A 26,045-nucleotide genomic window follows, 5' to 3' on the forward strand; every position below is an offset into this window, starting at 1 on the left:
GGTGGTGAAGTTAGAGGGTGAAAGAGGGTGGGATATTTCCCAGGGAATGCCTGACTGCTAAATGATGAACTAGCACTCAGTTGAGCCCTCAAGGGTTAACACGTTAATGTAGCCTCACACTCTACAAGGCAGCACAAATGGAGGGAGGGGAGAGAGCATGGAAGACAGAGACAGAGACACACACCCTGTGTGTGTGTGTGAGAGAGAGAGAGATGTGCATTGCCCCTTTAAGTATGCTGACACCACACTCTAAGTACATTGCCTTAAAAATGATCAGGAAGTTGAGACAGCAGCTGCTGCCATCTCTCTCCGTCCTGAGCCCCGTTGTGTCTCCCCCCTGCTCTATATGGAGAAGCTGTCAGCGGGAGCGGAGGAGGGCAGAAGTAGGGGGGTACCCTGACATTAGCCCCCCTCTTCTTCCCTCCCCTGCACAGCAAGCAGGAGGCTCCTGGGAGCAGCTCCAAGGCAGAGGGCAGGAGCAGCACATGGCAGTGGGGGGGAGGGAGGGACAGCTGAACTGCCTGCAATTGATAGCCTGCTGGGAAGCTGCTGCACAGGGAACTTAGGGGAGCGGGGAGCTGATAGAAGGGCTGCCGGTCCACCCTGATTCCAAGCCCCCACCAGCTAGCTGCAATGGGCTGCTCTTCCTGCAAGCAGTGGACAAAGCAGGTGGCTGCCAAACAACGTTATAAAAGAGCATTGTGCAACTTTAAATAAGCATGTTCCCTAATTGATCAGCAACAAAACAGCGTTAACCGGGATGACTTTAAGTGAGGAGTTACTGTATGTGTATAGAAAAGTAATATTATTTCCTGTGATTTTTATAAAATTCCTTTAAAAATTACTTTTAAACTAGTGCTAGGATAAATTAGAAATAATACTTTTAATTTTCTTTGTAAAAGACAGTGGGGTTTGGGGACTGGAAAGAGACAGATGGGAAGGAAGTAGGGTAATGTGCTCCACATGGCTTTATCATAAATATAGATAGATGGCAGCCATGACAGAGAAGGAATTTTAAGGAGAAAAAGGGAGTAACAACAGGTGGGAATCATGGGGACAATATATGGGCTGTGATAGCTCCACATGGGTAGAAAATGGAACAAATGTTGTTTTTTTTATCTTGAATAAAATCCAAAGTATCCCTCCCCCCCATTCTATAACTTATTTTCTCTTTTTTAGCAACAACATGGCAGTATTTTTGAGCATGTAGTTTAGCAGACTCTCAGCAAGCTCCATTAACTTCCCAGATGTGGGCAGACATTGCTGAATAGCTTGTAAAATCATTTACTGTACTTGGAGTTTTACAGTGACTGATTTTTACAAAGCAAACAGAAATGCAAACCCATGTATTAGAGGGCAGCATTGGCTTGAGGTCTGTAATGTGTACCAATCCATTTTCCTTTTTTTTGTTATTGATTTTTATACATTCAAACCAACATGTGTTCAGTTTCTGAGCGTACACAGAGAAGGCTCAATCCTGTTGCCTCTAAGAAGGCAAAGCTTGTAGATTGATGAAGTGTTGTTTCCTAAGGTCAACCAGATTTGACCTGATAATTTTTCCATAAAGTTTTGGTGGACCTGGAGCTCAACTACATTGGAGTTAGTGAAAGAATCCTAACCAAACTAGGCTTCCTCTCATGTTATGTTAGACAACACTAGTAGGGATTGGATCTTATCATTGCAACAGAACTCAGCAAACCTTTATGTAACCAATTTAAACTTCCTCTTGTGGAAACACTGATATGATCTGGTCTCTGCAAACTCATTCTGATGCATTACTAGTGTTTAGCTATGATCAAAACCTGTAGCTTTACACAAGGAAATTAATGCATTAGGCTCTTCATAGAGTTATATTAGAATATGATATGCTAGCACACAAATTCAAAAGTGTTCTGTCAAATCAAAGTGTAAATCTTTGGAGAAATGCATTGGAATTAATAGAGAAATATTAAGGACTCCAGGTTTCATACACAGTGTCGTCAGATGTTTGGCGGCATGTGTTCCCTCTGTAGGCCATCCCAGCTCGAGGTGGGGTTATGGGTGGGATCCTGTAGGGGGTGGTCACAGGGGTTACTCCCCTGACTCCCAGCTTCTCCCCCGCAAAAAATTTCCCCCCCAGTTGCTGTCCTGGCCCGTCAGGGTAAGCAGCAGGCACGCCGGGACACTTTGTTTACTTAGGTTTATCTCCGTGCCTGTGGACGCTCGAGGTAAACAAACCATCTCAGCCCACCAGCGGCTTATCCTGATGGGCCGGGAGCCAAAGTTTGCTGACCTCTGAATTATAGGGTCAGCTTATGAATGGGTTATAAAAATTTTCCATTTTTACTTATCCATCTTGGCGGGGTCGACTTATAAACGAACTGGCTTATGATCAAGTACATATGGTATATTGGTAAACTCAGGTTTCCCTATAGAACTATATTAAACTATGTCTATTAATCTATGTTCCATAGGATGCAATATAGTTTCTCAGTAGTTAGATTTCTGTCTGACACATTTCTGTTGGATATGCTTTCTAGAAACACATGACATCTAACTGTGGTGATAGGCATATTAGAAATGTCATACTAACAGAAAAGTATTTTGTCAAATTCCTCCCTCTGTTATACATGTGCAACCCTATTGATTTCATGGTCCATTGTGATTGCAGTAAAATACATGAGGCTGCCTCTGTAGTGAACTCTGCCTAGGTCAGGATGGATTAAGGATTAAAACTAGGAGGACCATGAAAAGGACTATGGCCCAAAATTTGTTGTTGGACTCTTTCCTGACTGTTGTCAAGAATTGACCTGTTTATGCCAGACATCCCTAATATTGCTGGAAAGATAGGGGCAAATGATTAATATAAATACAGTAGCTAACATCAAGAATGGATCCATTGTATCAGCCAGGAAACTCATGAAAAGGAGATATGAATTTTCAAGATGCATAAGGAAGAATATAATTTTAAAGTTATAGGCATTGTGTAATAGATTTCAAATAACTCCTACCGTGTTTCCTAACAGGAGTTATGTACCAATTTCCACTGGCACTATGGTAAAAATGTACCCTGTGCTGAATTTCTTCAAACTCACTGTAGTAATTTTCAAAATGACATCATTAAATTTCTGGTACACACTAGCAAAAGCATCTGTTAACCTTTATTAACATAATAAATTTTTATCTTGATTTGTTCACGTTGTTCAGAAAGTGATCTGGTCTCCATTAAATTCAACAGTAAATGATCCAGTGAGTGTACTGAAGCAATAAAAACAATACCCTTGTTAAAAGTCAGATCTATATGAGCAATTTATAACTCATGGATGAAAACAATTGCTTGTATGTAAATATAATTATAATTTTCAAATATGCACGTAAATTCTGTAGCTCTTACTAATGTTGAGAGCTGCAGAATTGATTCTACAGTGAGAGTTATAAAGGGAAAAAATTCAGTCTTGTGCTTTATGAAGAATGTCGAAAAGGTTTTTGTAAATAACAAAAAATTAAGGTAGGAGAGGATCCTTGTAAGTTTTGTTTTTTACAGTTGAAATGCTTCCAAAACTCCCAATCGTTTATTTGTGAGAGCTCACAACAAGAACTCAAAACTGGGCGCCCCAGAAATCCTTTAGCAAAACTTATAAAATAATCACTCCTGTTATATCTAATGTGTAAAGAACAGCAATTAACAGTAAATTCAAATTTCAGATCTACTTTATCAATCAAAAATATTCAAAAATGTGCCCAAGCCCAATTTTTTAAAAATCTTTTACTACTATTTTCCCAGCTGAGTCTATTTTAAACATATTGTCAGTTAATTTTATCAGATGCGGTTTCTAATGACTATAATTCTTAGGCATAAGAAGGATCATTAAGGATGAAATTTCTGTCTCAAACCTAGATTTCTTTATTCTGCAAGGCATTTTTTACACATGTATACAAGTGAGCTTTTTTTCTTAATCTGAATTCCCTTAAGGAGTTTATTTTTGTAGGTTTTGTTTTATGAACATGTTGTTGAAATGACAGCATGCTTAGTCACAAAGGAGGAAAAAACTGACATGTTCTAAACAGTGCATCTCACCAGACAAGTAAATAGCAGTATTGACGAGTTTTGAATAGTTTCATCCTTTCCTTCTCAGCAGAAGGACAGTGATTGTAATGCAGTGGCTCAGAGGTCAGAGTTCAACTACATGAGAGTTGGCAGTGAATGAAGGGATCATTAGGATGCAATAATGATGCAGAGCACATTTCCCCCACATCTTTTTAGGGAAAAAATGATTTGCATATGAAGCTAAGTCAGTTGTGCTCACCCAGTGTTAGGCTATCACAATCTATCCAGGTACTTAGATACTATGAAGATGAAAGACATCAAAGTGCCTATCTAGACATTTATATGACTCCCTGAATATAAATTTTGGGATGATTAGTATCAGGGCTTTGTTGTGGAAAAGTAGCAGAAGAGATCTTCCCAAAAAATCAAAAGGGGCCTCCAGAGTAACTGTGCAAATAACTGGTTTTTTTTTAATTTCTGTGGCTTAAGAAAAAATATGACAAAAATTGACATTAAATATTTTTTTAAAATTTCAGCATGCCAAAAACATAAACAAATCCTTTGTTTTGGTCTGAATAAATTTTTTTTGTTTGACCTGAAACAAAACATTTCATTGTTTTTGTTTCTTTTTAACATTTTTAAAATGAAATTGAAGTAAAATTAAAAACAAAAAAGTTGTTTCAAATGGAAAAGATCTTTTTTTTTTCATTTTAACTCTTTTGGAAATTTGTTTTTTAACTGTTGAAACAATATGGCAAATTTGACATGAATTTGTGAATTATTTTGGTCGGCCGAAATCTGAATTTTAAGGTGAACTGAAGTTTCCCCCCAAAATTTCACCCAACTCTATTCCAGAGCCTTCCAAAATCATTGTGTGAGTCAACAGCTGCCTTCTGCTGTATTGAGATCAAAGTTTAGAAATTAACATCTAAATGGGAGAGGAAAGATTCAGACAATATCAATTTTAAAATAAGGTGCTACTTGTGAATACTATAATAATAATGAACAAATTATGTTAAAATACTTGATAGCAGTGAACCTTCCTCGGGCTCCTAATCTACTTTCTCATAGGTTTCTCTTGAAGAATTTTCTTTAAATAAATATCAGAGGGGTAGCCGTGTTAGTCTGGATCTGTAAAAAGCAACAAGGAGTCCTGTGGCACTTTATAGACTAACAGACATATTGGAGCATAAGCTTTCATGGGGATTTCATGACGAAGTGGGTATTCACCCACGAAAGCTTATGCTCCAATGCCACAGGACTCTTTGTTGCTTTAAATAAATGTTCTTCTAATGCCCATCTACTTAATGTTCTTGGTTCCCACCAAAGTGATTAAATTAAATATCTTCCTAGTAGACTTTTCAGCTACTGACATTCTTTTGTCTCCCTCCTAAGGTCTGTAGTCTCTGCTACTCAGACATTGCTCACCTCATCCTGCAGAAATATTGCTAGGTTTGTGGGTGTGGAGAGGAGTTGTGGAAGCTGGATTTGCTCCACAAAGGAGCAGACAGAATATGCCTGCAATAAAGATCTGCAGGATGTCAGAGCACTCTGCATTGTTGGGTCACTCGCTCCCAAGCCACTGTCATCTCAGAGCAATGCTGCCAGGACCTCCCAAGCCAGCAGCTGTCTTCAAAACTCTCATTAAAAAGGGTTTTCCAGGCATGGAAGGCCAGAGTCCAAAGTAATAACACTATGGGACTGCATTGACTTGTGTAAGAATTGCCTGTTGGACTGATGTGTGCCCTTCCTAGCTTTGTCCCTGACTAGAACTGGGTTGGAAAAAGTTTTCCTGTCCTGTAATAATTTTCATGATTTTGAACAAAATCCCACTCCACCTTGACACGAAACTGAGGCCTTTAAACTATTTCCACCAAAAACCTGACAGAAAGTGAGACCTCAGAATAGTCATTAGTTCAATGGTTATGGCACTCAACTGGCATGCAGGAAACATGGAAATCCAGTTTAAGTTCTTGCTTTGCCTAATTGAAAGCAAGGACTTGAACATAAGTCTGACATCTCAGGTGAGTGCCCTAACATTGAGTGCCAGAGACCCACCCCAAAAAAATCCTCTACTCTGAGGGTCAAAGGGATGAAAATGATGTTATAGAGTCTCATCTTACTTTCCCTGCATGAGAATGGCAAGATTATTGTGTGAGGGGTCCTCTCTGTGCATGGATCACAGGGGAGGGGGGATGGCTGGATCCTCAGTTTTTTAGTCCTTTTGTCTTCAGTAGGAGTTATGTCAGAATAAGGACAGAATAAAAACCTAGTAGGGATTTCAGGGTTTGGCTCTCTGACTGTAGAGAGATTAGTCACCACAGCAGTGCTTCTCAGATTCTAACAGTTGATGTTTGCAAATTAATTACTTGGTCTTAAATAGTTCCAAACCACTCAAAATGCTCCATTATGTTAACACAAGCTAGAGAAATAGATATGTATTACTATCTAATTGAATAACATATGGTGTTGATTAGTGCTTAGTTCTTTTTATAGAACTCAATTAAAGACATGACTGCAGTATATTTTAAGACTATGAGATGGCTGGGATAAGGTTGCTTCTGGCATGTAGGAACTACTGAACTGAGAAATGATGAACTTTTTCTTTTAGTTTAGCTACAAGATCCTTTCAGAATTCATGGTGTGCAGTGTTGTGACTGGGAAATAGAATGGAGTCTGTTCATATGCTGCAATACTAAAACACAGTCTTGAAAGATTTAAGTGCTTACCAGGCCAAAAAAAAAAAAAATGCCCCAGGTTTTATTTTCTGCACTATGGCTGAAAATGTACCAGTATATGGTGAACCTATCCCAGCTTTTGGGATTTAGTAGTTATAGGAATTAGTTTATAGAGAGGCCACCCTGGGGTAAATTCTCAAGATGTAGACTTTAAAATGAAGGGAAAAAATAAAAAAATATATAAAACTTTCAAGGAAACCCACACCTTTGCTACTAGTAATTGATAAAGTTTTTGCCCAAGAAATCCTTCTTCTCTTAAAAATAGCAAATGCATCTGAATTTATTACTATATTTTGATTATTCACATGGATGGTTGAGGTGTTACAACAGCAAAAGGGCTAATTGCAGTGCTCAGACTGGAAGGAGAAAAAGGTAATGGCAGGAAAAAATGAACAGAAAAATAAGGTAGCTATTTGCTCCCCAATCCACCAACCTTTTTTTCCAATCCATCCCTCTACTTTGTGGTGGGTGTAGGTGGGATAATCTTTTTTAACAGTCACAGGGAACATGATGATAGGCGCTTCAGAAATGCAAGTAGATTAGATATAGGAAACAGCAGTGAGAAGTACCAATCTCTGCCCCAGTTTCAGCATTGACTAATAACTACCAGGCCAACTTTTGGGATTATGACCCGAGGAGCCTGCTAACGTTGTCCAGTTATGTAAAGTGTTTGTTTATTGCAGTTTCTCACATCACATACCATATACTAGTTGTACTGACATCAGTTTAAAAGACAACTGTTAACCAACACAGAACAAAACAGATCTTAAAAAAATAGACAACCTTAAAACAAAAACAAATCTTTCTGAGCTCATAAAAAATCCCACCGCCTACCACTCCCTCCAATAAATCCATGCTCATCCACTTGGGGAAAATAAGTGAGTCTTGCAGCATTTCCTAAAGCTTCCTCAGATCATCTGGGACGGAAGTTTGTTCAAGACCCAAGGGCCTCTCAATCAGAAGGTCCTACCGCTATCTCTCAATTGTTTAGTCCTCACAATGGTTGTGTGACACTGCCACAATATTGCATAGGATAGAATAGTCAGGGCACAAATCACCCAGGGCTTAAAACTGTTGGCTGAAAATTCCACTTTCCATCATCAAGAGCTGGTTGGGAATTTTCTGCCAGAATGACTTTTCAGTTGGAATATTTCATTTTGCGTTGAATCAAGCTGAATTAAAACATTTTAATTTCTTGAACTTCCATAAAACGTTTTATTCTGCATTTCCCTATGGTGCCCCAATGCCTCATGCGAGCTGTAGTTCAGGCTCCCATTCTCTCTTATGGGCTCTGCTCCCTGATTGGACTGTATCTCTCACAATGCAACATGGTCTCACCTCTGACTGAACAATGTGATATATCATGGGAGTCATATCACCACAGGAGATATAATCAGGCCAGGGTGCCTGGCCAGTTGGAGAGAAAGGGGGCATGAATTGCCTGAACTGCAACTCATATGAGGCAATGTAGCACTATAGAGAAATACAGTTTAATGTTGAATTGACTCATATTTAAAATGAAACATTTTGCCATTTCTGAATCAAAAGTTTTCAGAACTTCTCATTATGTGAAAAATGTTGGTATTTCAACATTTTGTCCTGAATCTGCACAAAACCAAGCTGGAATATTAGAATTTCCAGTGGGACAGAAATTTAAGTTTTCACTCCTCTGTAACCTGGAGCCAGTGCAGATTGGAAAGCACAGGTGTAATGTCCTCTCTGCCTGGAACACTGGGCACCTCTACTTTGTGCTCACTGCAATATCTGCATGGTTTGAATGTATAGCCCTATGGCAATGCCATAATCCCTGCCTTGAGGTGACCAAGGCCTGGATAACTGTTGTACCTTGGTATCCAGACGTATCTGGGGATCCAACACGTTACCCAAATTGCAAACTTTAGAAACAAGCATGGGGCAAACCATATTAGTCAGGTCTGCCGATATAATTGCTATTATTGTTATTGCTTCCTATAACATGAGCATCATCTCAGTCTTGTCTGCATTGAGTCTCTTCTATGCTCAGTCTCTGTACATACTGGACAAATTATTTCACTATATTAGCAGAGTCTGAAGATGTGGAAATATAGAGATGGGTGACATAAGCATAATAAATACCCATAATTCATACACTATCATGAACCCTCCCAAATATACTAGCTACGTGATGAATGAGTGTGACAGAACAAACCCTGTAGTAGCCTCCATGTCCGTAGGATAGATGAAAAATTGACCAACACTAACCTCTGCGACCTCTCAGAAAGAACAAAACAGAACCGCTCATGCTACTCCAGCTACCCTGTAAGGTCAATAACTGGGTGAGCAACAATCTAAAAAATCAATATAGGCATGTGGAGAATGAAGCAGCTATGTGTATTATTTTTTAATACATATCATATGCACTTCAGTGTACTTGTTTGATATTATCCTACCCACTTGCGTAGAATTAAATCAAAGGAGGCTGGCAGGGGGAAGCAAACAGCAAATGAAACAATATCAGAGATAAGGCCCTTTAAGGGAACAATATGAGGAGCTGTTAAATTGGGAATGCCCCTGCCTGGCTCCATCCAGTCTAGCATGGTTTACCCATGACAGGCCTGAGCCTAGGATCAAAGAAGATAATAAAATCTTAAAAGACTTGCCCTAAGGTCCTAGGATACAAGGGGGATTGAGACAGCTGTCAGCAGTTGCCCGTGGGGAGATGCTGATGCTACCAGAGAGACACGGAAAGAGGGAGAGAATGCAGCAGGGTATCTGTTACTTCCATCTCTGGGCTGGGAGAAATTGGGTTGAATGGAATTTACCAAAGTTTACAAGTTTAAAGATTAAAGGTAAGAAAGGAGAAATATACATATAGGTCTTTATTGTTATAACATGTATCATTGATTGCTATGTACCTTTGGGTGAACAAATAAATAATGCTTTATATTGAATCTGTTTTTGTGTCACTTTAATGAACCACTGTCAGAGGTCCCCAGAATAAAAGGGTTTACAGTTGCCAGCACGGTTGTGCTTGTCAGGTTAACACAGTTGGTAAATGAGACTGCAGGAGAGATCAAGTCTGGGAATAGTAGGTGGTTCCAGCTATGATGGGTGGCGGAGGGTGAAGGTAGAGAAAGCTGTAACTAAAGGGGTGGACTCAAGAGGGTCTAAAGCACAAGTTGCTCTGTAACTATGACAACATATTCATTAATTGTCAAAGGGATATCATCAATCAACACCACCAATGCAGCTGCCAAGCCTAAAATCAAATTGACTGAGTTTGAAGAGACTTGAAGAGTCCAGCTATTACTGTGGGAGTTTTACTACAACTTTCTTGATAACCTTCCCCCAAAGTAGGAAACTTGAGACAGGGTGATAATTGGATAGATAGTCTATGTCAAGAGATGGGTTCTGAAGCAAGGTTCTAACAACTGCTTATTTGAAAGAAGCTGACTCCTTTTGCTCCCTTTTGACATTCCTCTCCAACAAAGATCCCAATATCTCTCAAAAGGCTTTCACCAGCCAGGAGGACTCAGGATTAATTCACAGGTCATGACTTAGGGAAATTCCAGTGCCTACAGAATTTCAGCAAGCGTCACTAACTGAAACTCAAGCAGAGGCAGTTTTGTGTGGGCGAGGCTGTGCTACTAAGAACTCATGCTGTAACTGCAGAGGCAGACAGCTTACTTCCGATCCAAGCAATCTTATCTGCATGCTAGTTTGAAAACTCTTTCGCAATGAGAAACACTTGACTCTGTCACCAGATGTAAACTAGCTGGATTAACAAGAGTATTAATTGCCCAGAGCAGTTATGCCACTCTGGGTTTCAAGGATGCTATGGTGGAAGTGAATAAATTTTTCTTTGCTTCCTCTACAGCCATTTCTAAGGCCCCCAAATCTCTTTATGCTGCAATTAGTGGACTTTGCCACTGATTATTTAGCTTTATTCTGTTTTGTCTATTGCAGGATATTTGTTTGTCATGGTAACTGGAGAGGACAAAGCCAAGGAAAAGAGGCTTTAAGAGACACTGGTATTTGGTTGTCTGGTTGTTGAGTATCACCAACCCACCAATACAGTGGTGGACTGGTAACACTTCATTCTTCCTGTGAAGCCTGTTGTGCTCCAGTAGCCTCTTTAATGGACTTAATGTGTGTGGCTATGCAAAATAGAATAATAGAGAGTAGTACTAACTTCAATAATTTTATACTCAGAAGACACTCAGCTAACAACATAATTAGCTGCACTTTAAGAGAACAAAGTTGTCTCTCTTTTTCCCTGTATGGAAAGTGCACTTTTGTCTCAAATCAGGAGAGGTAATTGTTGGTTCGTGACAGGGATATAATTTTTAGCCCCTCATTTCCAATCCCATCTCAGAAACAAAATCCCCAGAGTGTAGTTGAGCCAGCAAACACCATAGATTGTAGCGGGACAGTTTTCTACTTTGCTCAAAGCTATCCCTTCATGCAAAGTTCATTTTACTGGTAAGCATAATTGAACCAGAACTGAGTTCAGCGCTCCAGGGAAAGTAGGCCTGAGCATTTATCCACAATGCCATTTAGCTGGCTGAATTTTTTTAATTCTCAGTTTGCTAATTCAATTGTAGTGCACTACTGCTCTTCTTAACATCTGAGAACTTAGCTTGTGCCTCGTAGTCACTGATCCAAAACAAAGCTGTTCACAAAGGTAATAACTATCCACATATGTCACTTAATCTAATCCAGTGAAGATAAGTTCTATGCTACAATGGAAAGGAAACAACTTTCATTTAATAATACTTTGTAGGGTAGATAACATAAATTAGTTAAGTAATTCATATCAATTGGAAGTGTTTAACTTTTAAAAATAGGACTATGTGCTTGCTTTTAAATATTTTGAACAGAATTACCAACTAGTATTAATGAGACATGTTTCCTGCAGCCACAAACTGAACTAGCTTGTGCGAACAACCAGAATTGCACTTGAATTTCAATTTGTGTGACACCCAAAAATAGAAGTGTGTAACTGTGGGTATACACTTTTAGAGGCCACTTTTGAAGTGTGGCCTTCTGAGACTTCCTGACTCATTATTTTCCCCCTCTATACTATATAGTGAGTAGTAGGATGCTAGTATACCTGCAGTCCTCATGAGAGTCAACCTACTACAGTTATACTGCTGGAGGCTTGACTTAATGGGTATTTGTTTACATTCCTCTAAAATATTGTATCGACTAGTAAACATAATTTTTTAAAATAACATCAACAAATGATGTACAACAAGTTATCTCCTTCATCCCCTAGCCTGCTTCACTCCCACCCCTTCAAAAATAATAGAGAATGGTCTGGAACCATAAAGTTTGGATCCAGACCAGTATCTGAACTTCTCAAAAAAATTGTCAGTTTGCAGAGTTGGGTTTTTGTTCAGACCATTTCTGTCCATAACTACATACAAAATAAAATCTTCAAACACTCCCATGGAAGTGCATGGGAGTGTTCCTAGAACAGGAAGAGAAGTGGCTTGTACAGCCTGAGACTTATAGTATGTTAGCCAATACCCCTAATAATGCTGTTACATACTCTGAATTCACTGTCCATGTGTGAAGACCATATCAGCATGACATGACATGCTTCCTGTGCCTACCTCTGTCATCCTGCTCTGCTGCTGCAAATGCTACCCTTGTGCCAGATTTCAGAAAGAGAGTGCAATAGTCAGTGTTTTATGACTATAATGCCATCACAGGTGTCTAATCCAAGCACTAATCAAATGATTGGAGCTTGAGTTATTTATTTCCAACATGGCATTTTGTTCCATTACATTCTTGTGCTTTTTGTCTTTTTCTAGAATATTTTGATTGTCTTACACTCCATACTGCAGAATAAATCATACAAAGTTGTCATATTTAGCCTAATATTAGTGATGTCTTATTACACTATTATTACTTATGCTGTCTGCTTATTTCTGTGAAAGTTAAGAAAAAGTATTTTGCATGTATTAGTACACACAGAGTAGGTATGTGTAATGGACTATATAATATTTAGTTATAAAGCTGAATGTATTGGCCAGAAGACACACACATTACAGTAACTCCATGCTCATAACACTATAAGTTTAGAGAGATACAGTCCTGCATTTGTAATCTTAAAATCATACTGCACTCTAGTGGGGAATGCTTTCAATGCAAAAGATGTTAGGTATTGTACAACATATACAAACTGGAGTTTCTGACCAGTTATTATCTAATTAACTTCTAATAATAGTAGGAAATTTAATAGTATGTTATTATTTATTTCTTCTGACATTTGATTAAATGCTGAATTTCTTCATTTAAAATTGTGTTAGATCGATTAAAATATAACTCTCTGATGATGGATTGGTACCTCCAGCAGATTCCAGAGGAGTTAGGCTTTGGGGGATCCCTTTTTCTTCCCTAGGGGAAATTCTTACTTCCACAAAGAAGTATTTGGAGGAAACTCCACAAGAAGAATCTGAGTTTTCTCACTACCTCTCACAGGTTTTCCTATAAGGGAATGTGATCTGGCCCATAAAAGAGACACCATTATCACTGTCGGTATAATACATTTATTTAATAATAATTATTCACTTCTATGTTGGGTTGTTGTTTTTTTCATTTGGTGTTTGTCCTGGATCCAATGGTTTAATCTTCTTTTAGATTTCTGAAATCCTATACAATATAGAGAGTTAACTGTATTTGTAAGCAGAAAATAAGCCAATAAAACTGAAATCTGATCCTGAGAGATGCTGACTTTACTGAAAGTAGCAAATGCTGAGGCGCCTCTCAGGTTTGGGTGCTTGTTCTTTGTATAATTGTAGCAAACTGTTTTGAGTAAATATTCTTCAGTTTACATAAATGAACCCAATATTAACTGGAGATGAAGCAAATCTGGAAACTCAGACTGAAACTCTCAAATTTCAGGACTGGAATGTTCATCTCTCAATTTGCTCCGTACGCTTTGGTTCCAATTAAGTGAATACTTTCTGGTTCTGATATATAGCCAAAGCCTTGAGATCAGTGGTGGGCAACTTGTGCCTCACAGGCCACATGTGGCCTGTCAGAGTAATCCACTGGCAGACCGCCAGACCGTTTGTTTACATTTGCGCGGCCACCCGCAGCTCCCAGTGGATTACCCTGACGGGCCGCGTGTGGCCTGCTGGACGCAGGTTGCCCACCACTGCTTGAGATGGTAGCTGAACACATGAAATGTCTACCATTTGGGTAGAACAGCTTTCAGTATTTTTGTGTAATCCGGTGCTTCTCAAATGTATTGGATCGCGCTCCCACTTCTTTGTGTCTGTGCTACTTTACATGCTGTCTCCCCCTCCCACTACACAAGTACATATACCAATAAAAAATATGCCACTCTCAAATATTAAAAACAGCCAGGCATTGATTCAAACACAGTCAACAATCCATTGTAATAAGAGCAAAAGCAAAACCGAGATTGTGGTCGATGCTTACAATTAAATGTGCACATCAGGTTAATGTACAGATGGCAATGACTTTGTTTACTGCTATGCAAGCTTAAAAGAAATCTGTCAAAATGCACAGCACCATCTGAGGATCTGAGATGTCTGGAGGAATCAGCTTTGCTAATTATTCATTGCTGTGGGTAAAATGTATGCCGTAAGGTTTTTTTTCCCTAAGGCTTCTCATGTCGTTTCCCCAACTCTCCCGGAGGGTGCGGGGGAGGAGGACACCTCCCAGTTTGAGTACCTCTGGTGTAGTCAAATTAAAATCTGCAGCCTAGTTTTGATTCACTTTTGGAGTCAAACTGTGTCATAAACCTAGTCTGGCTCTGGAAATAAAGATGGCCTTTGCTAGCCCTCATGTATAGAAGCAGCTGTCTTTCACTTTCCTCAGTATGACTGACTTGACTGTATTATTGAGTCACCAAAAGGGGCACCATATTTGGAAAAACTGAATGCGACTGCACTTAAAGCACAATGTGCGTTGATTAAGTCTGCAAGTATCCACTAAGTTTGCAGAACTGGTATTTTGCCTAATAAACTCTACCTCACTTTCATATACCATATTTCTTCAATAATGAATTAATCTTGTTGTGTGTGCATGGAGCATGACTCATAAGTTTGTGTTTATTTCACTTTAGCTTCTAGTAGGCAGACTTTCCTCTCCCTTCTTCGCCACTGAGTTCATGGGAATTACTTTTGGTACACCTTGGTGAGAGAGGAGAATCAAGGTCTAGATTTATAGATTAACCTTACCTTAAATTATAATTCAGGAAGACTAAAATAAGAGACCAGTAATGCTTGTTTATTATTTCTCTTTAGAGTATTTTGGAGCAGAGCAGGAGAAAATGGGCAGAATCTAAACAAAACCAGAATCATCTTTGATATTTTACTCTTGGTTTTATGATTAATTTAGATTTTGACTTGAAAGCAGCCCAGACAAATGCAGAGAGAGTGAGTAGGAGTTCTACAATAATTAAAGTGATCAATACAAGAGTGATCTGTCTGCAACTTGCAGGGTCAGGATTTTTTATGCTTCTGGTATCTTCAGCATACTGAATCATAAAGACTGGAAATAGACTTCAGCCTTTCCATGGATTTTGATGGAAATCTTGCAACAGGGCCTCCAGGAGCACTCCCACCAACAAAGCAACTTATTGCCTGCCCCCTGTAGCCAGACACAAAAATTGTATAAATATTGGAATATATGTATATGTTGTCCTCCCCACAGAGCTTAACACTGGCCTTTTTATAGTACTAGTTGATGACTAAAACTGATAACATGTTACTTACAGTTTTCTTTATGATTAAGTATGTTCCAAGGGGGTTCAGCCATCTCACTTGCTCTTGGGGCTCTTAGAAGTACACTTACCCTTTAAGAACTTTATTTCCTAGCTTTTCCCCTAGCTCTCACTATCCCCAAATGTAGTATTCCACCCAGGCTTGGTAGCAGGACCCTGGGGAGTTCTAGCTTGTGAAGACTAGGAGATTGGAAGCCTGCTTAAACTGGCAGGGTTCCCCCAACCTAGCAGTCCCACCCCAATCCTCAGAGAAGTTCAAGTCCTGCTCTTTGAGCAGCTTTTTCCAGATTGCTGCTCAAGCAGGATTGTCCTCAACCTCTCTGACAACCACCCTGATCTGCCTGGGTTGAAGCTTATTATCCCAGCTATTACTGGTCAGCCAGTTTGCCATATCTAAGGAGGTAGCAACTCTGTCCCTTAACTCCTTCATGGCTGGGGTAAAGTGGAGTTATACATTCCATCTCATATGTGAATGTATTTCTGTTACAGTAAATAATTGTCCTTTCTCAGGGAAGGTTACTGTTAAGCTGCTATAGACCCCATTCAGAGCTTGCTAAGGAAAAGGTTAACTTCCCTTCTGGCAAGAAGAAGGAATATAATCACCTGTCCTTAATGCAGAATCCTAGGGCTGGACCAGCTGTGGACAATTGAGTCCTCCTAGCACACTATAAGAGGGAAGTGAGTTGGTGAGTGGGGATCTGAATCTAGTAGTTAAGAAAAAAAAATCTCTAAGAAGAACTAGGGCTGAATAGTAACCCAAGTGAGTTTTCTTCTCTCCCTTGTCCCCATTCTTCCTTGCTGGAGGAGTTTGGTGAAATGAGACATGTTTCAAAACTTTGGTTTAGGCTTGGCTGAGGCAAGCAATGCCTTGTACTTTTGCTTTGTCTGAGAGAAGCACTATTGTACTTGTGTGTGGCTCACAAATAAACATATCTCTGGTGTGTTAGACTCCAGTTGTTACAATTGTATTTGGCATTATTTAATCCTCATCTAGGGTACTCTCAAAGTGCTTTATTAAGTCAGGTAGGCATCATTCTCTTTCTCTCTCCCCTCCCTTTTTTTGTACTGGAGGAAACTGAGGTATAGAGAGGAAGTACTGTTACTTGCCCAAAACAGAGTCAGTTATTAATAGAGCTGGGAACAGAACAAAGGTTTCTAGTTCTGTGACCCTAACCACTAGAGGAATGTTCCATTCCATAATGGTTCATTCTGCCCTTTTTGTTCAGCTAATGAACAAATACAGCAAAATAACTGGAAAGTCAGAATAGAACTTAATTAGAAAAGGATTTTGCAGTGACAGTTTAACTCCAGGGACAGACTTACAGGTCCTGTTAAAATGTGTAAATACTTGCTTTCACTTAACTTTGGGGTTTAATGAACACTCACCAAGAGGAAGCAAAATGTGTGAAATGGAATTGTATACTTTAAGGGCTAATATAAAATATGAAGACTAACCAATAGCGGTTCTCTCTACTTTCCAGATGTTGATACCGTGCATTGTTCATGATTTTGTTTTATTTTATTTTTTTAGAAAATATGAAGAAACCCTGGAGCCCTGATGTCCCCCATGATAATCATTCTTACACCCCAGGTTTCCCAAGTATACCAGACAGGGAAAGCGAGACAGAATTAGCACCTGATGACAGTGAGGAAAAGCAAGAGAAGGAGAAAAAACACACCAATTTCACTTTGTGCAATGTTTGTAACATTCAGTTGAACTCTGCTGCTCAAGCACAAATCCACTATAATGGCAAATCACATCAGAAGAGATTAAAGCAGCTCAGCAATGGGAATCTTAAAAATGATAATGGTAAGCTTTAAAAATATATATCTTCTGTCTTGTGTGAAGTGTGCACACTTGTCTGCTTAGTTCATGCAGGCCTATTTAAACAATTTAAACTGTTGGTTCTTTGCAATATTAACATAATTGACTTTGGCAAATATGTCGTGAAAAATGTTCATTATATCAGTATTTTTCAGCATTTTTTTTGGTAGTACTCCTGGCTTATACGCACATCTATTTCAGTTTCTGTGCCAATAAGAAATAGAAGCAGCAAAGTTGATATTGTATGCCTATAACACTGAGTAGCAGCATTAGGTTTAAGGTTTTTAAATGACTTAAATATGCCTCCTAGTAAATCTTCATGTTAGCATTCTCTTTTTGGTAAATATCAGATTAAAACAAATGGAACTAAACTTATGTCAAAATGTTCTCTGTGCAAGCCAAGTAAACTTGTACCACAATTTAGCTAAGTCATTCTTCCGCTCTACTCTGCGCTGGTTAGGCCTCAACTGGAGTATTGTGTCCAGTTCTGGGCACCGCATTTCAAGAAAGATGTGGAGAAATTGGAGAAGGTCCAGAGAAGAGCAACAAGAATGATTAAAGGTCTTGAGAACATGACCTATGAAGGAAGGCTGAAAGAATTGGGTTTGTTTAGTTTGGAAAAGAGAAGAGTGAGAGGGGACATGATAGCAGTTTTCAGGTATCTAAAAGGGTGTCATTAGGAGGAGGGAGAAAACTTGTTCACTTTAGCCTCTAAGGACAGAACAAGAAGCAATAGGCTTAAACTGCAGCAAGGGAGGTTTAGGTTGGACATTAGGAAAAAGTTCCTAACTATCAGGGTGGTTAAACACTGGAATAAATTGCCTACGGAGGTTGTGGAATCTCCATCTCTGGAGATATTTAAGACTAGGTTAGATAAATGTTATCAGGGATGGTCTAGACAGTATTTGGTCCTGCCATGAGGGCAGGGGACTGGACTCGATGACCTCTCGAGGTCCCTTCCAGTCCTAGAATCTATGAATCTATGTACTATGTGGTAGGTAAAGAGTATTATTGATATGGATCTGAGAAAAACAACATTAAATATGATTTAAAGATGATATCGGCCTGATCCAAAGCACATCACAGTTAATGGAAAGAATCCCATTGGCTTCAGTGGATTTTGGATGAGACCAAACCTGACTGTTTAAGCCTGTTGCTAATGGTTTTTTGCCTGTATTGTTTCAAAGGTATTGGTTTAAACTTTGGTGCACACACTGCTGTTGGTCCAGGTTCTTCCTATACTCCACTTGGATTTTACATAGCTTAAACCTATTCAGTGGCTTTTGGTGTCTTCAGACTTTGATTGAGCTGTAAAGCCTGTTAATAGAGTGTTTACGTTTCATATTTTTAAGGCAGTAGCAACACTTGTTGAAATTAATTGACTATTTGCATATCTGATTCTAATTGTTGTTTTGCATATAGGGATAATACATTAATACTGTGTATAAAGATACTTTTGTTGCTGGTGTATTTTACAGTATTTGCTAAGAAAATCATTCCAAGCCTGATCCTGTTTGATTTGCTCATTCAAGTCTTAATCCATGTCCCACTGAAGTTTATCAAAAGACTCTAATTGACTTCAATGGGAGATGGATCAAAGATTCTATTATGTTAACGAGACCAACTGACATCTGTGAGAGTTTTGCCTGAGTAGTTTTGGTCACTAGGTGCGGTGTTTTTCTATATGTAATCAAGGTGAATGAGATGCTTATAATATAAACATGGTTAGAAATTTATGTACAGAAGCAGAAGGAACCAATCTGAGATAGTATCTTTTAACATCATTTTGTTTTTTTTCATAGAAGAGGAAGGAAAAATATAGGTTTAATCTAGGATCAGTGTAATTATTTATTAGGTATATCGAAACAACACGTGGATGCTCCAATCATAGTTAAAAGCTCCATTGTTCTAGACACTATACAAACACTGAGCAAAAAATATGGTATCTGCCCCAAAAACCTTAGTTTAATATTAACTTATCTAATACCTTAAATTCTTAGGCCCTGATCCTGAAACGTGTAGTTCTCAGCTGGGCTGCTATGTCCATGCAGAGCTACACTGAAATCAGCGGGGCTCTATCTGGTTGTAGCCAGTCTGTTTGCATGCTACAAGTTACAGGACTGAGGCCTTATATGATGTATATACGATTGTCTTGTGTTTTTTCTTCAAACTAAATGCGTATCTTAAAATGTTCTGTAATAAAATCCACTTCTGGGGTGAAATTCAACCTGTGCATAGGGGTTGCCAAGTTTCTAATAGCAGAAAACCGAAACCCTTGCCCGCCCCTTCTCCAGGGCCCAGCCCCTGCTCACTCCATCCTCCCTCCCTCCATCGCTCACTCTCCCCAACCATCACTCACTCATTTTCACTGGGGTGGGGCAGGGGGTTGGGGTGCAGGAGGGGGTGTGGGCTCTGTGGGTGGGGCAGGGGATGAGGGGTTTGGGGTGCTGGAGTGGGTTCCTGGTTGGGGTACGAGGGAGTGCAGGCTCTGGGATGGGGCCGGGGATCAGGGGTTTGAGGTGCAGAAGGGGGCTCTGGGCTGGAGCTGAGGGGTTTGGAGTGTGAGAGGGAGCTCAGGGCTGGGGCAGGGGGGTGGAGTGTGGAAGAGAGTGTGGGGCGCAGGCTCCGGGAGGGAGTTTGGGTGGAGGAGGATGCTCGGGATTGGGGTGTGGGCTCCAGGAGGAGTTTGGGTGCAGGAAGGGGCTCAGGGCCAGTGTGGGCTCCGGGCAGCGCTTAGCTCAGGCAGCTCCTGGTAGTGGCTAGCATGTCCTTCTAGCTCTGCGGCCAGGTGGCTCTGTGCACTGCAGTTTCTGGCGAATGGTAGCTGTGAAGCTGGCGCTCGGGGTAGGGACAGCTCATGGAGCCCCAGTGGCCACCCCTATGCATAGCCTGCAGCCTGTCAGCCCCACTGCACCGACAAATGGACTTTTCATGACCGGGTCAGAGGAGCTGACTGGAGCTGCCAGGGTCCCTTTTTGACTGAGTGTTCTGGTAACCCTACCTGTGCAAAGTACTAGTACAAGGTGTATGCACAATATGCATCCTGAAAACAGGTTTTAAGTTGTGTGTAGTCTTTATGCTGCCTCTATGCACATGGCAGCAGCTCACCATTTGAGAATCTGTTGGAAATAATGTGATAATGTTGCTGAAATATAATGGGAATGAATATTTCACCATGTGTAGGTGAATGTGTCTTTTTTTTCCCTTTAAAACAACCCAAATGCTGTCTTTTAGAACTGTAGGACTGCTAAAGAGTAGTTTTATGGAACTGTTCATGATTCAGGTGTAGGCATAATCTGTATTAATTTTAATGGGAGTTGTGCACATGAATCAGTTGTGCACATGATTTAAACACCAACAATGCTGATCATCAAAAGCACTGAGGTTATAAAAAATAAATCATTGTTATTATTAAATGTCTTCAATGAAGTGCAGATTGGATTATTGTAGTGAAATGTGCACTAATTTATGAGATTATAAAAAGTGCTCCTTGTAAGAAAAACAAGTTTATTTTTGTATTTTTATGCCATGGCAGCAACAGAACTTGTTATGAAGCATCACTGAAATGAGTAATGTGTAAGATACACAGGACTTGAATAATACTGAAGTATTTATATTTCAGAGTTACCTGAAATATAGAGTGAGTATTCTTGTCTCCTCTAAAATATCCCCACATTATTTATGGCTGCATCCATCAGAGCGGAGGTAATTGCACAGCTAGCTCCTTGTTTGTGAGTGCAGTTTTTCAGTTTGCTTGAAGAAATGTGAGGTTTTTCATCCATGCCAGTCTGTTTAGAAAACAGCTGAAAATGTGGGCCTGGTTAACTTCATACCATGTCTAGAGAGCATAGGAAATCCTGAAAAATCAGGAAGTCTTCACACAATGTATGGTAAGTGAGTCTTTTTTGTGTATTGTCCTCTTTGCCTAACTATTTCTGTATCACTGTTTTGGTACCCTTGAATTAGGAATTTGCAAGTCAGATGGCAAAATCTCAGTACTGCTGCAGGTTTTATTAGTGTTTCATTGTTTTCATTTCCATTCTGTTCTGCCATTGAAAATGGGTTTGACATTAAGCTTTATTAATCTGCATTTTCCCAGCAGACATAGATGCCGGAACTAGGAGTGCCCTGGCTTGAAATATTCAGGGTTTACAGTTTGGTTCAATGGCTTTTAGGACCCTTCCTATAAAAATTGTTCCAGCGCCCTGACAGAATCTCAAAGCCAATACAATAGTACATTTCAACTAATCCCTGAGAGCAGACAGAATATAGTCTAGTGGTATATGCTCTCATCTTCATACACAGGGATTTACAAACACCATTTCCATTAGCAGGAGTTACACATGTAAATCCCTGGATATTGAGATGAGAATGAGACTCCACCTTGAAACAGCTAATTTGATAAAGATAATACTTATAATTTGATCCCTTTCATGTGGAATATATATTAAAAATATTAAAAAATCAAATTCTGTACAAACTAAATATATTTGAATATTAAAAAATCTTCAAAAATAGATATTATTTAAACCAACAGGGTCAAAGCATCCAACCATGTAGCCTGTGAAGTGCTGCTTATATGCAGAGTCAGTGTGGAAACGCAAGGATCCACAGGGATGGCTCTGACCCCGTGGATCCCCGTGGAATCTGCTAGGTTTTGGGGTAGGTCACACATGCTTTTCCACCCACTGATGGGATAGTGTGAGCAGGAGCAGGCTCCATGGGAGTAGGTAACCTAAACCCATTGAATTTTAGGCAGGATTTTACTGTTTGCTTGCTTAAAAATTGAGAGTATAATATGGCCCTAAGTGAGATCTGGCCCATTTGTTTTATCACCAGTAGCATAGCTGGGGGGGGGAGCGGGGCAGCGGCCACTCTCCCACTGAGCACAAGTGGCGCCTTTTCAATTTCTTGATGCCTTTTTAATTTTTACTCACCCGGTGGCACTCTGGGTCTTCGGTGGCACTTCGGCGGCAGGCCCTTCACTCGCTACGGGCCTGCCGCTCTTCATGTGCCGAAATGCCGCCTAAGACCCGCGGAGTGAGTGAAGGTCCCGCCGCCGAGGTGCCGCTGAAGACCCAGAACACCGCCCCGTCAGTAAAAGCGTTGCCAGGTGAGTAAAAGTGCCGCAGCTGGTGGCGCCTTTTTTTGTGATCACTCCCCCTGTTCCCTCCACCTGGCTACGCCACTGTTTATCACATGCACATGGATGAATACTTTCAGCACTCTTTCTGCAATAACTGTTGCTTAAATAATACCAGAAACTTTTAAAATAGGCTATTGAGCTGCTTTCTTTATAAAATACCATTATATATACATATGTATATAAAATCTGATTGTAAAAGCAGGGACTTACTAAGCCCAATGTACAGGTTTATTGTCCAATCATTCTTAATAGACTAAACTCTGCTGTAAATTAAATGATGAAAACAAACTGAAGCCTTTGTTTCATGAAAAAGTTTTCTAAAGCCTACACATCAGCAGTTACTGGGCATCTCCTGTGTTGTCTGGCACAGTGAAGTGCTTGCATCTGCAGTAGAAAATCCTGTTTCCAAGCTCAGTGATTCACTGATTGCAAAGACATCCAAGATCAGTGCAATGCAGAAGAGCATGCTTTTTTGAAGATAATACACAATTGCAAGATCAACAAGGAGTCCGGTGGCACCTTAAAGACTAACAGATTTATTTGCTTTATGCCCAAATAAATTGTTAGTCTTTAAGGTGCCACTGGACTCCTTGTTTTTGTGGATACAGACTAACACTGCTACCCCTTGATACTTGACACAATTGCAAGGTTGGTGAAAATGTTGTCAGTGCAATTGCTCCTTGTTTTTTGTCACCTGTGAGTTATTTCCACAAAGAAAGAAGAGTTTGAGTGTTTTATATTGCGAGGGGAGTAACAGAAATTGAGAACAGATTTATGTGAAGTAACAGCAGGGCTGCCCAGAGGATTCAGGGGGCCCAGGGCAAAGCAATTTCGGGGGGCCCTTCCATTAAAAAAAAGTTGCAGTACTATAGAATACTATATTCTCATGGGGGCCCTTAGGGGCCTGGGGCAAATTGCCCCACTTGACCTCCCCTCTGGGCGGCCCTGAGTAACAGCCCCTCTCTTGCTTCCAAACAAATTTGCAATGGGCTACTGAATAGAAGTAGGATTCAGCTGTATTATGTTTGACTGTGTAATTAAAACTTCTCACTACAGTCTTTATCTTCAAAATATAAACCAGATGGACTAGATATCTGGCTAGATGTAAACCAAATATAAAAAAAAGTTACTGTACTTTAGTATCCATACATTATTTAATTATAAATTACATTGTCTTAAATATAAAGCCTGTTTATCAGAAAAAAATACAGGGTATAAACAGCAGCATTAGCGTGGTAAAAATGGCATCTCTTTGCAGGTATATCAGTGCCTGTATTGAATTTTTGAAACTGAGAAGGAAAAACACTTTAGGGCTTTCTTTAAAGTAATTGCTGAGCAATGTGAATGAATGAGGTGCTGCTACAACTAAAACTGCTTCCCTGTGCAATAGTTTTTGTCAATATTTTAAATAAGGTAGAAAATACTGGCATATAGAAGATGAGTGTACAAAATGCATATGATGCCACTTCCCGTGACTTTAAAAAATTGCATTCTAGGGCATTATTTGTTGTTTTGAACACAGGAGCCATTTACTTCAGTGAGGCAGTTGGCAGTAAGCCTTTTACCAAGCTCTGTGATTATTCAATTCCTGAATTCACAACCCAGACCAAGAATTATTCAATATAGTGAGTCCTATTTACTGTCTTATAAACTGAAATCCAAGTCTTTTCAGGAACATAAAAATTCCGTTCTTATAAACTGGATCTTAAATTTATTGTTATGTAAGCCAGTCCTGTGTGTGTGTGTGTGTGTTTTCTTAGAAACTTATATTTTAAAAGGGTGACACATATTACTATTAAATGTTCAGTTTGTACATGCTGCTAATTGTAGAGACTTGTTACGCTCATAATTCAGCACTAAATACTGAGCATCAGTAGTCAATCCATAGTTATGTTTACATTGAGATTTGTGCTTAAAATCCATTTGTTTTACACTTTAATGGTTGAATTTAGTTTCCAAAGATACCACAATAGCTATTACTGTAGTAAAATTCTTATAATCTGGTGCAAAGGAAACATCTAAATATTAGCCCATTTTGAAATTTTGCCATAAGATGGTGACTTTTTCTATAGCTAAGAAACCTGAATCACTACAAACTCTAGTATTCTCCTAACCTCTCACATGAAGGCCACTTTTCAAATATTACACTTAACACAAAAACTGTTACTCCCTTTGTGACACTGCACCCTGTATTCTTCATAGTAATATTATTATATGATATGATTATGGAACAGTTATGGTGCATTTTGTACAAGATGGGGTGTGTAAGGTATCACTGGAAGAGTTATGATTTGCTGAATATGATTATCCCATTTGTATGCATATATCATTTTTGTATCTGAAGTTATGAATATTGACTATGTATCTGTATTTCACATGTAGTCACACCTGGGTGACACCCACTAGGCATGATGCTTCTCATCTAAATAGCTGGTTGTGAAGGCTCCATTCAGGGTAATAGGCCAGTAGGGAAAACAATAGGCCTTAGGGAGAAGCTTATCCCCTACCTGGTGAGCCTTCCTGTGGACGTTTCAGCCAGCCTGTAAGTAATGGCTGCTATGACTCTGCAAGGGCATGTGACCAGCTCACATGAATCTGGACTCCATTTTAGGATGTCTGTATTTTTCCACAAACTGGTCTGGGAACCAAGTTTAAAACAAAGGGTTCCCACCGTATGTTAAAGCTATATAAGGCAGGGAGTGACATCATCTGTTGTCCTTCACTCTCCCACAACTGAACATGTAGAAGAAGCTCCAAAAGAAAATGACTTGGAATGGGGGTGAGAGATTGTTAATTCAAATCCTATCCTACTTGTATGTTAAACGTAGTTTGTGTTTTTGTTTGTTTACTAGATAATCTGCTTTGATCTCTTTGTTATCACTTATAATCACTTAAAATCTATCCTTTTGTGGTTAAACTTATTTTATGTTTTAATCTAAACCAGTAAATTTGGAGTGAAATGCTTGGGAATCTTAGCTCAAGGGGCAATGGTTGTTGCATTTCCTCTCCACATTGAGGGAGGGGTGAACTCTATGAACTTATGCTGTACAGTGCAGCACAAGATGGTATAATTTTGGGTTTATACTCCAGAGGCGGGGGGGGGTGTATGCCTGGGGAGCTGGGAAACTGGCTGATGTCTGTTGTTTGACTCAGTCCAGTTTGGGTGAGTGGTGCCACCTGCTGTCATGTTGGCTGATAACAGGGACTGGGAGCTGAAATATTTGAGGAATTTTTATCAGTTTCACCAAATTGTTGATGTCAACCCCAAACCCCAAAATATCAAAAAGTTGAAAGATTTAAATTTTTCAGTTTGACATGACTTTTCGCTTTGAAATTTCCATCAATAACTTTAAAAAAAACAACTTGAAAATGTTGGAAATCAAAACACAATATTTTGTTTCAGCTTGAACAAAACATTTTTATTTGAGCCAAAACAACTTTTTTCAACTTTTTGATTTTATGGAAAAAAATTGGTTTTCGGTTGACCCAAAACACTTCTTAAAATTTCTCTAAATTGCCAGCAAATTGGACAATCAGTTATTCTTACAACTCTAGTCCTCAGGAGG

At 39.5% G+C, this 26,045-nt stretch overlaps 1 protein-coding gene across 7 annotated transcripts in view; it reads left to right on the forward strand.

The window, feature by feature from the left end:
- Nucleotides 1-26,045, forward strand: part of ZNF385D (zinc finger protein 385D) — a 922,283-nt gene that overhangs the window by 416,042 nt on the left and 480,196 nt on the right. For 3 of the 7 annotated variants that reach the window (XM_045007121.1, XM_045007122.1, XM_045007124.1), the window contains one exon: nucleotides 17,040-17,318. In XM_045007121.1, the coding sequence (XP_044863056.1) occupies nucleotides 17,045-17,318 (274 nt within the window). In that variant the 5' untranslated portion in view covers nucleotides 17,040-17,044. Of the gene's footprint in view, nucleotides 1-10,185; nucleotides 10,294-15,906; nucleotides 15,946-16,139; nucleotides 16,269-16,484; nucleotides 16,532-17,039; nucleotides 17,319-26,045 lie in introns of those variants that run through there. The other 4 variants (XM_045007123.1, XM_045007125.1, XM_045007120.1 and 1 more) reach the window with 4 other exon arrangements.

The sequence above is a fragment of the Mauremys mutica genome, chromosome 2 (assembly GCF_020497125.1).
Source record: "Mauremys mutica isolate MM-2020 ecotype Southern chromosome 2, ASM2049712v1, whole genome shotgun sequence".
Taxonomy (NCBI): domain Eukaryota; kingdom Metazoa; phylum Chordata; order Testudines; family Geoemydidae; genus Mauremys; species Mauremys mutica.